Source organism: Diorhabda carinulata, chromosome 5 (genome assembly GCF_026250575.1).
Source record: "Diorhabda carinulata isolate Delta chromosome 5, icDioCari1.1, whole genome shotgun sequence".
Taxonomy (NCBI): Eukaryota; Metazoa; Arthropoda; class Insecta; order Coleoptera; family Chrysomelidae; genus Diorhabda; species Diorhabda carinulata.
Window position 1 is genome coordinate 12,368,863 of NC_079464.1, and position 16,012 is coordinate 12,384,874.

Below are 16,012 nucleotides of genomic sequence, written 5' to 3' on the forward strand. Positions count from 1 at the left end.
TTAATTGTAATTTATGTTGTTACTGCTTAATACTTTTATTACCTGCCCTGCAGTGCACTAAAAAGAGCATAAGTAGCTTAGCATTATCAAAGTATTTGTATATTTCATATTTTTATTTGATAAAACCTAATCAGTTTACATAGCAGTGGGGCCCAATTTTTTAATTTGCCTCAGGGCCCTTGGTTACCTAACTACGCCACTGATATCAACGGCATTTTCAATTTCAATGCACATTAACTAGATAAAATGTATTATTTCCTTCTCGAAAGCTTTTACTTTCGTTAAAAGAAATGTCATTGTCAGAGTCACCTAGATTTTAAATTATTTCGTTTATTTTTGTGTATTATATACTCTGTGGTCAAAATATTCCTGTTAATCTTTTACAATTTGTGGACATGTAATATCAAATGTGAATACCTGAATATTATTATTTTCGAAAGCAGAGACTTTCATAAAGAATAACGTTTTCGCATTACATAATCATTGGAACAAAAATAGAACTGCAAAATTTGATGAAAATATTCTAGAATTATTTTCATAGAAACGTTTTTGCGTGTATTCAATTAAAACAATTGATTGAATTAAGCAGTAAAATTGTGTGAAGAGCTTCTTATATGTAATTCTGCTATTTAGAATTCGTGTCTATTCTCAGCTTTGAATGAAAATCCAAATCGATACATCGATTTTAAGCTTCCCACAACGTTCAGATAATTTATTTTATTATAACGACAACGATCTTATCTAGGGAATTATGTACTACTATTCCTTTTTAGCAATTCTCGTGTGGAAGGACCTATTATTAAATAAGGTCAACGCGTAGTTACTTCGTTTCGTTTTCCTTCGTTGTTGTTTATCCATTTGGTATCATTGGATCAAGTTTCAATATGTTGATAAGCATTGGAAAGATAGATTTAAACTGAATCCAAGTTAACTTTTCTTTAAAATTACAACAAAAGGAAGGAATTGAAGTTTCCGGAGTGATTTACGGAGATCAAAATAAGTTACTGTAAGTAAAAACCGTTTTGAGACGTAGTTTTCAATCTATCCTTTCGAACAATACGAAAATTTAGTAATAAACCAGATATCTCTACGTGTAGGGTTAGATCAGATAAACGATTCTACATTTTTAATGTGTAGTGTAAAAGCCTTATATTGTATTTGGTCGGATATTGCGACTCTAAATTTTGACATGTGAAGATAATTTTAACTGTTGGTAATGGTCATTTTTATTTCGATTTCAATATCGAACACGTGGATATAAATACCACAAGTAATAAATATTGTAAATCAATAGTTTATGGTTTATATAATGCATCGATTCTTGAATTACAATTATTTATACGTCATTTCCTAAGCTTAATATTTATGGATATTTCTTCATGAAGAAATTGATTTAAATTAAAGTAGAAACATAGGAGTTACAGATAAAAACGACGTGATGTTCTAATACGTAGTGCGATATTGCTGCAAGATAATGCCTATACGATGAATTAATTAAGTTGGGAAACACTAGAACATCCTCTTCATAGTCCCTATTTGTCATCATTATTTATTTGGTTCATTGAAAGAACAACTTGGTGAATGTGATTCGAAAGCAATTCGGATGAAGAATTCTTCGTGCGCAAATAGTTACAAACCAAGAGATTTTCACGAAAAAGTTTCCGGAGAGATGACAAAAGCGTATAGAGTTTGAAGGAGACTATCTAGAAAAACCGCCAAAGACATCAGCTCGACAACTTAATAATGAAATTGTTTATAGAGAAATTTTATTGTTGGATGTGGAATGCCAGACCTGATCGAAAGCCTTCTGGAAAATCATGAAGATGGCAGAGTTGCACTGAATTTGGTTCATTGCTTTGGTCAAGATAATTTGAAGATTGGTGATGGTGTTCGGGCCTGAATCCGACTTGAATTGTGCTTGGTACAGAAGTCCCAAATTTTGTCCTTGATCAAAGACTTTACCAAAGACGCTGATGAGTAAAATATGGTGGTAAAATTAAGTTTCAATAGTGTCTCTGCCGGTTTTGGGAATGAGAACTGTGTTGGCGGATTTGTAACATTGAGGAAAGTAAGAAAAAACCAAGCAAGCGCTAAACAGGTCGCAGATCTTGGGGAAGGCTGTCCTTCTATGGTAGATTTCTCATTGCCTGCCTTGAGATTCCGTCCGTCCGGGAGCGGAGTTCTTTCCAGCTCTGCAAGCTGACCTAAGGACTTTGACTGTTAAGGGTGTAGAAGTGAAATGTTCTCGTTCAATTGGGTTATTCAGTGAGGGCTCTGGGTGAAGAAATTCGTTTCATCAGCAAAGGAACATTTAGATGGTAATCACTTCTTTTATTGGAATTGGTCCGTATTTCGTACACGTCAAACTATGTAATGTGTGATGATGTGATGTGATGTTTTGCATGATTAATGCGCCTACTTACCATCATGCAAATCAATAGTGAGCTAACTGAACTATTTCCTGGAAGATGGACTGGAAGAGATGTTCCAGTACAGTAGCCACCAAAGTAACCCGATTTTAGAGAAATGAACCCACTTTCATGAGATTATATTAAGATCGCAGTGTACAAAATAGCTTCCAGAACAAGGGATGACGTGATGGATATGTAATTCTAAAGAAATGCTTCGTAATGTGAAGAGCTCTTTTAATTATAAGATAGCAAATATTTTTATAATGTGCAAAATAATTATGGCTAAAATCCCTTTAATTTTCAAATAGATAGGTATTTCAAAGGACAAAGGAGGTATTTAGATGTCCATACACATTTTTTGATTCGAAAAACTTTTTTTTCCACGTTATCTCGAAGTTTAGGAAGTGTGTAAACACCTGAACAACCTATATCAGCTAAGTAGTGAAAAAGCTTTCTTCTTTCTTTCAAGAGTATTTATAATTCATATCTAATGAGAAGGAGCTCTCATTATATCTTACAAACACGTAGTTTTAAAGACATTAGAAAGTTGGATAGTAACAGAAATGCATCAATTAAAACAGGAGAGCGTAGAGACGTTAAGGATGCTAAGCAAACCAACTTTATAATCAATGTAACTTTAATTTGAACAATTATTTATTGTCATTGGATTTCTCATCAAAAGTCACTTGATAATTCCATATTTGGCGGTTTGGGAATAGAAGTTGAGAATACAAATATATCATTTTTATTAACGCTGTCTCGGTTTTGTCAGTCTTATCTAATGTCATGCGTAATTATAAAAACAGTTCATTCATTCATCATAAAGTTATTCTGTCTAGGCACACAAAAAATATTTATGATATAAGGATCATAATAACCAAGCTTGATAACGTGGCGTGTGCTTTAATGATTGTTTATATATAATCCAAATTTCATCCAAATTGTATAGTCCAGTGCAATTAGTTATCAAAAATTGGAATTATCAAGTGAAATAAACAGATTTTTATGTTGTTGGTTAAATTTTTTATGTTATTTATCAAATACATGCTCTATAAAAATTTCCGTTGTTTCAAGAATTCGAGACATGGAAATTTCAAGAAAAAATTTGTTGATATTAAGAATATATTGGATGTTTTATTGCACTTTTGGAAAGAATTGTTATTTATTGGATTATAGTGAAACAAGAACTAAAATAGTTAGTATACACGCTTTAGAACACACTATTTTGTTGCATGCGTTTTTTAGAGCACGACGAGCTCAGCTAAATGAGGAATTTTACATTCTTCTACCATATGTGACAAAAAACTGCCAACTCTTCTTTTTTATTAATTCATCATTGTAAATATATTGAGAAAGGAATTTCAAGATCCCCTTCTGGTCTAAAAATGACTTTCTTAAGTTATGATTTTTGAATGAGTTCGGAGTCATTGTATTTTGCGCTGATTTGCTGAGTATTTCCGGCCCTTTTTGAGCTCACAAACCAAGATAATCTTGAAATAGAAATTAAAATGAACAGAATGAAAAAATAATGTTACGTGATGAAGGAGAAATTTCCTCCCTCAAAACACACTTTAAAAAAAGGCTTGCCTGACACATCCAGTCAAAAAAATTGGTTAAATTTCTTCTGAAAGAAAATTAAATTTTCTATCGAATACACTTCAGGTAAACCTTTCTACGTAAACACAAACCTTGCGTTTTCTATTCCTATAATTTTCAACCATTAATTTTCATAGAAAAATTACATGCACGGTATGAGTAGACTTTTTAGATTGACAGCTCTTGAACTAATAGGGTTCCGTTCGTTAATTTGAAGCAGTAAAGCTTTACATCATAGGGCTGAGAAGCAAAAAGAAAAGTATGATTAACGTGACCATTTATTTTTTCAATCAAAACGGGCATTGGTTTATTTAGGTTAATTAACAGGTAGTCAATGAAAAAGAAACACTTTTTTTAGAGTTATTTATTCAGAAAGAGTCAGTTAATTTAAAAGTTACAAATTAAAAAATATATATACCCGAAGCGTTTAGTTATATTTATATTTATCAGAGAAACAAATTTGCTTTAATATAGCTGGTGACGATTTTAACCAAGAATAAAATTCTTGGCATGTTTTTTTATATTCACCTTAATTATCAAAATCGCCAATAGAACTGAAATTTGTGATTTGGTTTTCTCAGATACCCACAATTTGTTCATCATAGAAAATATTATTTCTACTGGAGCATTTGTAGCAAGCAAAAATAAAATATATTCAATTAAAATAGAAAAGTTTTCATACTGAAAATTGTTGGCTTGAAAGTTTTTGAATACTTCCACCCAACGAGTTTCCGTGGAAACATTTAGATTATTCCATTCGGTATCTTTCTGCGATGTAATCTAGTTTCATATTAACAAAAATTTGTCAAAAACTTCTGCATATTTATTATAGTCAATATATTTCTTTTCAATTAATACATCCAGAGATTTTTGAACGTCTTTCCATGGGTGGCCTTCTTTAAATCTGCCCTATAAAATATCTCCATTTCTTTGGTAAGAAAGCAAGTCCACTGCTCTAGATATTCACGGCTTGTTCCATAAAATTCTGTGGCCGCTTTTTTCACAAAATCTTCATCTATGTCAGTAACAAACTTTCGATTCCACTATTAATTGATGGGACCATGATTTCTTTTGTAGCTTCAATTGCTAATAGCGTCTGACCTTCCAGTTCCTATACAGCTTGATGAAAACTTGTTAATTGATCGTGTGAAAAATAAAGCCACAATTCGGAATTGGGATCTTCAAAAGAATTTTAGTAACAGGGGACATTTTTCAATGCTTAAAAAGTAGTTTTTTAATGGCCGATACATTTTTAAAACCCTTTCCAAGGCACGCTTAATAGAAAGCCATCTGGTTTTGTTAGAGCCGAGCATTTGTTGATATTCCAGTTTCGTTGCAAAACTCTTTTAGAGCTTCAACTCGAATCCTGTAAATATAAGGGTAGCCTGTCTGCAGCTGATTTCATTGCATTGTGAATTACATGGGTTCCACATCCAATACCTATTGATGGTTTTTTCAGAGATGATTGTAATTTCGTTAAGACATTTTTAGTTCCTCGCCTAGCCGCGCCTCCGAAATTAACGTTGACATTGTCTCCACAAAATGCTTTTGCTGTTAAATTATTTTCTGTCAACACTACGTAAGTTTGAAAACAGCGCACTAGACTAGGTTATATTTTTTTATTACCGTGGTTTGATTCATCGTTTAGTATTGTAATACAATTGGACTTATCAAGATCGTCCTTTAATTTTTTCATGGCAGTATTTGGGATCAAAACATGATTGAATTAATTTCAACGCACAATCATTATAGCGAAAACTGTGCTTTTCTTATATCGTGTGATAAGCCCAGACACCTTCTACCGCGGTGATATCCAGATCCTTTAAAGTTAGTGTGTCCGATTTCTTGAAAAAGGTTAACATCGAAGAAATTTTTATGCTTTTCAGACTTTAAATGCTATATATATATATCATGAAATGTATAAGAAAACTTTATTTTATTATGGAAATTGATGTCACAACAAAAACGTTAAGAATAGTTATTTTAGGTTATTTCAAAGTCCAAACAATGAGGAAAAATTCTTGAAACCTAATTATTACTCGATGTTACGAAGAGCGTTGTTAATTAAAAACCTGTTGACATAACAAGAGAGTTTAGTTAGCTGATTACATTTTCTAACCGTAACCAATGAGAATCAACCATCTAGCACTGCTCAATCGATTATAAAGCATCTTATATTTTTCTGTTTAAATCCTTGATGTCAATTGGGGTCGAACTACTTTGTTCAAAATTTGTTTTCATTAAAAAATATATAGACATAAAGCTTCGTGAAACTGCAAGAATTGTTGGTGCTAGTTTTTGTGGTATGCAAAGGGTGTACCAGCGCTTTCTGGAGACTAGCCTTATCACTATAAGATCAGAATCTGGGCGAAAAAGTTACAACTCAACAAGATGACCGTTTTTTGGTGTCCACGAAATAGATCGGCTACTGAGGTTTCACTGCGAAATCAATTAATCAGTTGGAAGAGTGAGAAATGTCAAAGTTAGTGAATGGACAGTTAGAAGAAGATTTCATGCTGCTGGACTGTCATGCAGAATGGCTACAGGTCCCCCGTTGCAACGCCATCATCGGTCTGCAAGATTGACATTTGCCAGAGATCACGTTCGTTAGAATGATGATGACTGGAGATGGGTATTGTTTTCAGATGAGTTTTTGCCTCACTGACATGGACATCGACGAGTGTGGAAAAGACCTAGGGAAAGATATGTTGAAGTTTGCATTGACGAGCGTCTTCCATTTGGCGGTGGGTCAGTTGTGGTTTGGGTTGGGAATCACTGTACAAGCTCGTACAGGGTTGGTCTTGGTTGGTCTTAGAAAATGGATCCCTAACCTCTCACAAGTATATTACGGAGGTGTTAGAAGACCATGTTATGCGTTTCAAGGTGACTGTGGGGGAACGTGGCATTTTTATCCAAGATAAAGTGAGACCACATACAGCAAGAATTGTCAGAAAGTATCTGGATGAGGTAGAAATTAGGCGGTTCGCCGCGCCGACTTCGAGCAGTCATCAATGCAAGAGGATGGAATACAAGTTATTAGTATCAAGTTTTTTATTTTGTTGTTGTTGAATTTCGCTTAAAATGTTAATTTGTTGCTCTATCAGAAAAAATGTTCAGATCCAATAAAAAATGCATTTTTCTTTAGTATAGAGTATCACATTCAGCTTACAAAAGCACATGCAACGATGTACAGCTTGCGAATACCATCTGAAAACGTAAATTTTCAAAGAACATGAAAATTTTACCATTCAAACTTCGGGTCGTCTATCTGCATAGCCAGACCCTTCTTGCTTCAGGGGGGCGGTCAACTACCCACCTTTTCGGGTTAGACTTTCTACCTAAATTTTATTGTTGATACATTAAATAATAATTTTTTTTGTTCATAATTTTTTATCTTTTCAATGCTATTTTATTAAACGCTATGAAATTACATTTATTTTGGTTTTTGAATGAAAACTTTAACAACACATTAATCACTTTTGAGAACCGCACTCTATTTACTATATGAGGCCAAAGGACTATGGTCCTCACTACGTATCTATAGAGAGAAATATTCACCTAATGCTTTGCATTTGGAGTTTGGGAGGGCGTCAAAAATCGTCTGCCGATTACCAGATTAGACTTCTTTCTTTGCAATTGAGTGCCAATTAAGATGTGCACATCGATAAAAGGATTTCTGCTATAAGCGGCTATTATCTACATTATCTCCAGACTAGAATCGAGCGTTAAAATAAGAAATTGAGCAAAAAAGATCATCAACTTGAGTTTTCTGACAATATTATTCTAAGAATTATGAACAGCAGTGAAAATTGGAAGTCTAAGATATATTCAAAATCAAATAAAATCAATTAATTATCATTTCATATACAAGAGCAGCCGGAAATATCAATACAGAAGAAGTTTCAGAGGACTTGAGTTGAGAGGAAAAGCCTATCTGCTTTGACGTTGAAATTTCTAGAACAGTTGGAGATATTCATACTGAACATATTTTTTTGTAACGCTAAGTAAATAAAAAACTACGGATTACATTGTTGTGCATTTCGTTAACAAATTTATATACTTTAGGTACCAAGGGAAAGCTGAATTTTACCTGATTTGTTCTAAAGAGTATCCGCGAGGACAAATTGTTGCAATTTCCTACCCAATTCAAATTTGAGTGAATATTCATTACTAAGAAAACCACAATGAGTCAGGCGCATTTTTTATATCTTTAGCAACTACCATATTGTGCATAATTGAACAAATATTTAAGTATAAAATTTTTTTCAAAAAAACTCAAAAATCTGAAAATTATTGCGGATTCGATTTCCAAACCAAATAGCTAATATTTTAAAGAAAGAATCAACTTAATCCATTGTTTTGGATCCTGTAATAATCAGTAATTTTATAACTCACGACTATTTGTTTAATTGAATAAATACATATTCAGGTTCAGTTTAGTACCAAAGCAAAAAAATTGAATTGTCTGTTTATTTTTAATACTTTTGTGCATATTTTGACCAAATGATTTCTGCATATTTTGGGGTTTTCATGTACATATTTGATTTTCCTTATTCATTACACTCACCCTCGTCTTGTCTCCAAGTACCCGCTTCTGTTAAACTCCTTCTAGATACCCTAGTCGATTCTGGTACCAAACTATTTCTTGGACTTCGATTGAATTCTGCTACGTTCAATTTCGAACTGTATACGTTAGTTTCTGGAGTTAGGCTGTGTCGAGGACTTCTACTATGTTCTGGTACCAAACTATTCCTCGGACTTCTATTGAAATCTATTGATATACTGTTCCTTGGACTGAGAACATAATCTGTAGTAGATAAACTGGTTTTTGATGGACAGCGGAAGTGGTCGGTAGGCACTAAGCTGTGACGGGGACTCTTCTGAGAGTCTGGTAAAAGACTGCAACAAAGTATGAATTCATCTAAAATATTCATCAAAGTTCACTATAATTTTGTGGTCTCAGATTTTTTAATTAATTTATAGCTGGAATACCTATTAATTATTTCTTCAATTGACTTTGACTCTTCAATTAATTTGAGGAATATCTCTACGATCTAATTATGTTACTCAATTCATTTACATGTCTTGAATTTTATGATATATTGTAGTGAGAAACAATTTTTTTCTCGCGAAAGTCTTGACATAGTTTTTATGTAAGCCAACTATTGAAATTAAGCATTCAAAAACTCATATCAACACGTGAAATTAAATATTATACAAACTTCTAAAAACGTGCGAAACAGAACAATGATTTTTAAAAGGAAATTTCAGTATAACACCCAAAAGAGTGTGAAAAATTCTTTTTAAATGGGATAATCATTATTACATTCTTTTGTATTTTTATATTTACAATTATATGTCGTAAATACACGAAATTACGTCCCAGTAATATTCCACATAAACGCAAGACTTCTTGCAGGATACGTAGAGCAATCACTTGCGAACAAACTCAATGTATAGATATCAAGTATTAGTACATTTAGAGAAGTCACAAATCAAGAAATAGAATTAAAAAATTATTCACTAAGAAATATTAATATTGAAAATTGCAAAAATGGTACATTCACTTGTAATATTGATGATACAAATAATGTTTAAGTTAAAGTATTCCTAATTACCAGTTCCTAACTTTCTCAATGTTAACCCATAGTGTTACTGAATAATTGAATATTTTGCACTTAAATCACGCTTTTTATTTTTCTACACCTTAATAAAAGATTAGGAAAAATGTTGTATGCGACTCCTGTTTATTGCACTCGATGTATTGTCAAATTCGGTCTAACGGCCTCGTTAGACAAATTCAAGAGTTCAAAAACCAATAATCAGCAGATGAAAAAAAAACTCGAAAATAAAGATACGAAAAACATCAAGATAAAGGCTATTTCTAGCCTTTTGATGATGAAAAATGAAGTGCCCTGTTTCCAGAAAGTATATCAGCCTCTTCATGATATGAACCTTCATGATAAGTCTAAAGGAAATATATTGGATGTTAAATTACATGTGATTTGAAAACGCATTAACGGTCATATAAAAGAAGAATACAAAATTTAAATTTTAATAACCTATAAAAGATTTATTCACTTTATTCTGTTATATAGAAAAATGTTATATTTATACGTAACTAATGAAAAAACTATTTTATAACAGCACACGCTACGTCGCTAACAACGATAACCTCGTGATCATCAAGCAGACATTTTGTAAATGTGGCTGACGCACGTTTTTGACCACGGGTTTATGAAAGTTATGAATATGGGAGAATGGAAAAGGAATGATTTGACAATTTAATATATTCCTGTACCCTTGTAACAAAAATCCACGAAATTCATCAATTCCATAAATTCTGACACTGCCAATCACTCTTTTCTGTGTATTTAATAACATACAATTTATTCCCTTGTAATTTTATTTCCTGTCAAAAATTATTCTTCCTCTTAATGTGTTAACCATAGCTGTTATCGAAAATGAAATTCCGTTGATATCATTATTTATCAATAATTCAAGTAGATAAAAAATATATTCCATCAATAGATTATTGAATAATTCGACACCAACAAAACTTACGATTACATTAGTTCGAGTTCTGAACAACTATTTATCTATTATCTTAAGGGTTCGATTGATTTTGTATTAAACGAGTAATTTCATAATTTCGTTGATAGTTTAAGGCTAATCGATACTAAGCCTATTATATTTGATTACATAATCGATTTATCATATTTACATACCACAATGTTTATTTTGCTTTACCTGACGAATAACAAAATTTCAAAAACATCATAATAACATTCTGTCAATTTTTTTCAATGTAGTAGAACAACGTAAGCACATGAATATTGAAGAAGCTTCATAATTAAATTATGCAGGGTATCATGGAAATTCATAAAATTTCAGAAGCGAGTGGAAGAGCCTAAGATAACGTCAAAATTTCAATTATATTCTTGCCATAGTGGAGTTTTATTTTTATCTCAAAGTTATTAGGAGATAATATATTGCAAAGTTGTTTAATTTGTCTATGAATGCGTTTTCAGAATGTTAATTGAAGGCTTCATCCGGAAAGCTTCTCATAAAGCGATTTCGATTTGCTTTATCTTGACCATTCCGTTATTTTTGAGGGACTGTGGCAATTAAACACCAAAGCGTACTTTTTTAAATATGTATTCCAAGCTTTTGATTAACTTCGTATTTTACTTGATTTTTGTCACACAGGTTGCAAAGAGGCCATAGAGTACAATAAAACCGCGTTTATGTACTTCATAGACTTAACAAAAGCATTTGATAGAGTGAGATTACATGACGTCATTGAGCTACTAAAAAAACGAGGCGTAAACCAAAGGACAATAGACATCATTAGGGACATGAACAACGGAAATAGCACATATGTAAGAGTAAACAACGAACTCTCCAGTAAAATGCCAGTATCAACAGGGATCAGACAAGGAGATAGTCTCAGCCCAATACTCTTCAACATTATAATGGACGAAATCATAAAAGAAGTCAAAACGGCAGGCAGAGGATACAGAATGGGAAAACTTGAGTTTAAGATAGTTTGCTACGCTGATGACACGGTTGTGATATCCGAAGATGAGGATAATCTGCAAAAACTGCTACACAGATTTGAAACAGCTGCAGGAAAATTCAATATGATCATATCGAAACAAAAGGCACAATCCTTGACAATAGCGAGAGAACCAATAAGATGCAAACTGGCAATTTATAATAAAAGTGTAGAACAGGTTATGTCTTTTAAATATTTAGGGGTTAACATCACGAGCAATAGGAACTTGAAACAAGAAGTCAAAACGCAAACAACAGCAGCATCTAGGATATCAGGATTCCTTCGAACCGTGATATGGAGGAATAAATTTTTAAGTATCGAAAGCAAAACACAGATATATAAAACTTGTGTCAGACCAGTAATGACATACGCCATAGAAACGAGGGCGGAGACTGCAACTACTAAGCGGATTCTTAGAACGACCGAGATGAAGACATTACGCTCAATCACAGGAAAAACACTAAGAGACAGAATAAGGAGCAATGAAATTAGAAGAATGTGTGACGTTCCAGATATAGTGAGATGGGCCAGAACTAGAAGAAGAGCATGGAGAGATCATGTCAATAGAATGAACAACGATCGACTGGCGAAAATCGCAATGGAAGAGAGACCCAATACAAGTAGACCGCCTGGAAGACCACCAAAGCGCTGGTATGAGAGCTGGTCCTCGCAGTCACAACTTAGGCTGCCTCTTTGAAAACACAAGACATAGTCTTAAAATAAGAAGAAGAAGAAGAAGGTTGCAAAGATATTTTTTTTATATATGAATGCATTCTCTTAATGTTAATTATATGGATCCGGATGATTTTTTATGGAGCTATTATTGTGGGACTGTGGCAATCAAACATAAAAGCGACACCAAAGTGTACTTTTCCAGTATGTATACCAACTTTGGAAAGTCATGTTACAAAGTGAAAATCCATGTTTTGTGTTTTCAAAAAATTGATTTGAAAGGTAGTCTCTTTGTCTCTGGATGCATTTTCTCAATGTTGATTATATAAATCCGGAAGGCTTCTCAAGGATCGATTTCAATTTTATTTATCTTGATTATCCTGTATGGACAGAACGACAGAAAAGTAAAATTCAGGTTATCATAAATGAAATATCTAAGAAGAGTGAAAGGAGTAGCAAAAAAAGATAAAATAAAAAACGTAGATAGAAGAAAAGTCCTAAATATACAACCTACATTAGATTATATAAAGGAGAGACAACTAAAATGGTGGGATCACCTACAACGGATTAATCTAGGTATATATATATATATATATATATATATATATATATATATATATATATATATATATATATATATATATACTAAAATAAATGATTTCTCTTATAATTTCCCAATTCAATATTTCGAAAATGTATTCTACCATTCTTCAGAGGAATAAACAACTACTTTCCTGGCTACTGCTTCAACGAATATTGAAATGTGTTTATTAAATGCAATATACATATAAGAAATTAACTTACCTGTTTCTTGGGCTCCTATCAAATTCTGGAGCTAAAGTTGGTCTATTGGTCCTTTCAGTTTTCTTGTCTTTCAAGATCTGAGTTTCTGATATGTCAGGTATAAGGGAATTTCTCTGACTTCTACTAATCTCAGGAGCCAGAGTATTCCTAAAATGGTCGGGTTCTGCTGGAGTTACGGCAATGCTAGCCCGTCTTCCTGGACTAGGAGTCGACGTAAGGCCTCTTGTTTGTGGAGATGAGGCAGCGCTTCTAGAAGCTCTCCTTCGACGTGATGACGTAGATCGAGCTAGCATATTCGTAAAATTGATGGAGATGTTACATGAGATTCACCTAGAAAGAAAATACTTTTGAAGGAGAAGGGTTTTTTGGTTGTTGGATGGATTGAATCTAACTGAATTATACAAGTCAACCCGGATTTTGTGCACTGAGATTTTTAATTAACTTTTGTACATATGATATAGTTTTCTAATGTAAAATCTATATTTCGAGAAATAAGATGTGACTTCTGACAAGAGAATAGTTTCCAGCACTGCTCAAAACGATGATACATTTTGAAAGTATATTGATAGTGATTATGAGGGAACGAAAATCTATTATCATATATACTTGCGTGCATAGAGACTGGCCTACTGTAAACTTTTGATTTTAACTATATTTTTCATGAATTATATAAATATATAAAAAAATAAATATGGTGTTTGGAAGGTGATTTAATATGATTTGTGACTTGATATGTTAAGCATAGTGAAATTAATGCATTAAGCAAATTGAACTTTTTTATTAACAGAAATCGTGAATTTTTTGAAGCCAAAATTGTCTAAAAAATTTTTTTCTTCGCATGAGGATTATTTTAGTTTCATTTTATTATTATTTTTTTTCTTATGGGGGGCTTCGCCCCTGGACTCCGGACCCTAATCTGCCCAAAAGTCACAGGCCGCTAAGAACAGATTGGGGAGGAAAATGGGGGGCAGATAAATTCGGAGCGGGTAGATTTGGGACGATTTTTTACAGTCATTTTTCTTATTTGGTTGATTTTGTCGTTAAAAATAGGATAAATGATGCAAAAATAATTGCTAGAGAACTTTTTCAGGATAATTGTGAAATACTACAGTAGTCTGGCTTTTCAATTATAAAACAAATAACTTTTGAAAACATTCAGAACTTACTTTTTGCTCGAAAGGGGATATTTTTACAATAAATTACTAAACTATCATTGAATTTTTTTTTTATTTTACAAATAATGAAAAACAACCGACAATTTTTTATGAAAAATATCAAATTATTCATGTGATGAAAGTTATCAGAAATGCCACATTTTGTTCTAAAAATTTTTTTCAATATTATTTTGAGGTATCAGGGTAAATAATATAAAAATTAAATTAAAAATCTTCTGTTTATTGAATTTCAAGATTCATATTGAATTTGAAGTGATATCATATTCATTTGAAATGAAGTATTGAACGCCATCTGTTCAATAAAACGAATTTTGAACTAACGTTTGATTATAACTTTAAGTATCGATATCTCGAAAACGAAGCGAGATATCAAAAAATTTCATTCTTCATTTTTGATTTATTTTGGCCTAATTACATCCACTGTTAAATCGCGGCGCCACGGAAATCGTACTCTCCCCTATTTCTGCGTATGAAAACTATTACAACTTTTATGTAGTTTTTAGCTATATTTCTGTCGAAATGCTCTGTAGCTCCTATGTATATGAACTATGAACTTTTAACATCATTTCTGCGACATATTCAAGAGAAAAATTTGTTTAAATTGAACTTAGATCGATCCCTATACTTCATACGAATTTGAGGATTATCAGATTTGTTGAGAATTGTAAACAAAAATTCTCGATATCTTTAAAACACGATATTATGATATATCAGATGACGTAGTGAAAAGTGTTTTAGTATAAAATTTTGTCGACATTGGAAAATTCGGTTAATAGAACCCAATTCTTACCCTATACTATTATCACTCTCTTTTTGGTCTCAAATCAATCCCAATTCCCAGCTGCCAGGATAAAGTTAATTGTTCTGGCATCCGACCTTCCAAGAAATACGTAAAGGAAATAGAAGGATTCAACCCATTTAATTCTTTGGATTTCAGATTCTGCATTGTAGTTCACGCCATTATCCCATAGAGGCATGTTGAATCTATTTTTTTATTGTGCACTAGGAAATGATCATCCTGGAGAAGCAAAAAAATTAAACGATTTGAAAAGTGCGCATCCCGCTATTAAAACTTGATGAAATGGAAATTGGAAAATAATTATAACTCATTGAATATAGGAATGGAAATTTTTGCACCAAGAAGGGAAATTGATTTGAGCTTTTTTCGTAAAAGACTGAATATTACTTCCGAACAAATTTAATATTAATCGCTACTACAAACATCACATCAAGTAAAAGCTTGATGTCATTTCAACCCTGATAAAGCTAAGAAGGGTACAAACGTACCTCTAGTGAACATTTCAGTGGTATTTTGGGCAAAATCAAATTTTTAGGGTGATGTGCTATAATTGATTTAGTAATGTGTAGCTCACTCTATTACATACTTTTTCCAAAGATGGTAATTTTCTTTTTCCGTTAATTCTTTATGACAAAAATCTATTTGGGGTATGGAAGTAGGCAACTATATTGTAGAAAACGACGTGTTGGTTCTATATTTGTATAAAATTCATGTGCTTACTATGGTCAGACAGAATATGCCTTCAGGAGTTATTCTTCGATCTGTATCACCACATCTTATCCATGAAAACATCTTTTTTGGTTGAATGAAGACCAATTCTATAAACAATGCCATCTGATCCCATGTGCTAGAACACTATGATAACGAATAGTACTTTGTATTGGCATATTTTACTCAGCTAAACACAAAGAGGTTAAGGAAGTGCCAAAAGAGGCGGTGCCACAATTTTTTGATTACACATTCATCTTATAGGAAACAACATGAAGGTTCGATATGT

General features: G+C 32.5%; 1 protein-coding gene across 3 annotated transcripts in view; it reads right to left on the minus strand.

Annotated features, from left to right (window-relative positions):
- LOC130894203 (uncharacterized) overlaps positions 1 to 16,012 on the minus strand; it is a 94,379-nt gene that overhangs the window by 29,179 nt on the left and 49,188 nt on the right. For all 3 annotated transcript variants that reach the window (XM_057800841.1, XM_057800842.1, XM_057800840.1), the window contains 2 exons: positions 13,042 to 13,371; positions 8,575 to 8,906 (listed from right to left, as the gene is read on the minus strand). In XM_057800841.1, coding sequence (XP_057656824.1) covers positions 8,575 to 8,906; positions 13,042 to 13,334 — 625 coding nt within the window. In that variant the 5' untranslated portion in view covers positions 13,335 to 13,371. The remainder of the gene's footprint in view (positions 1 to 8,574; positions 8,907 to 13,041; positions 13,372 to 16,012) is intronic.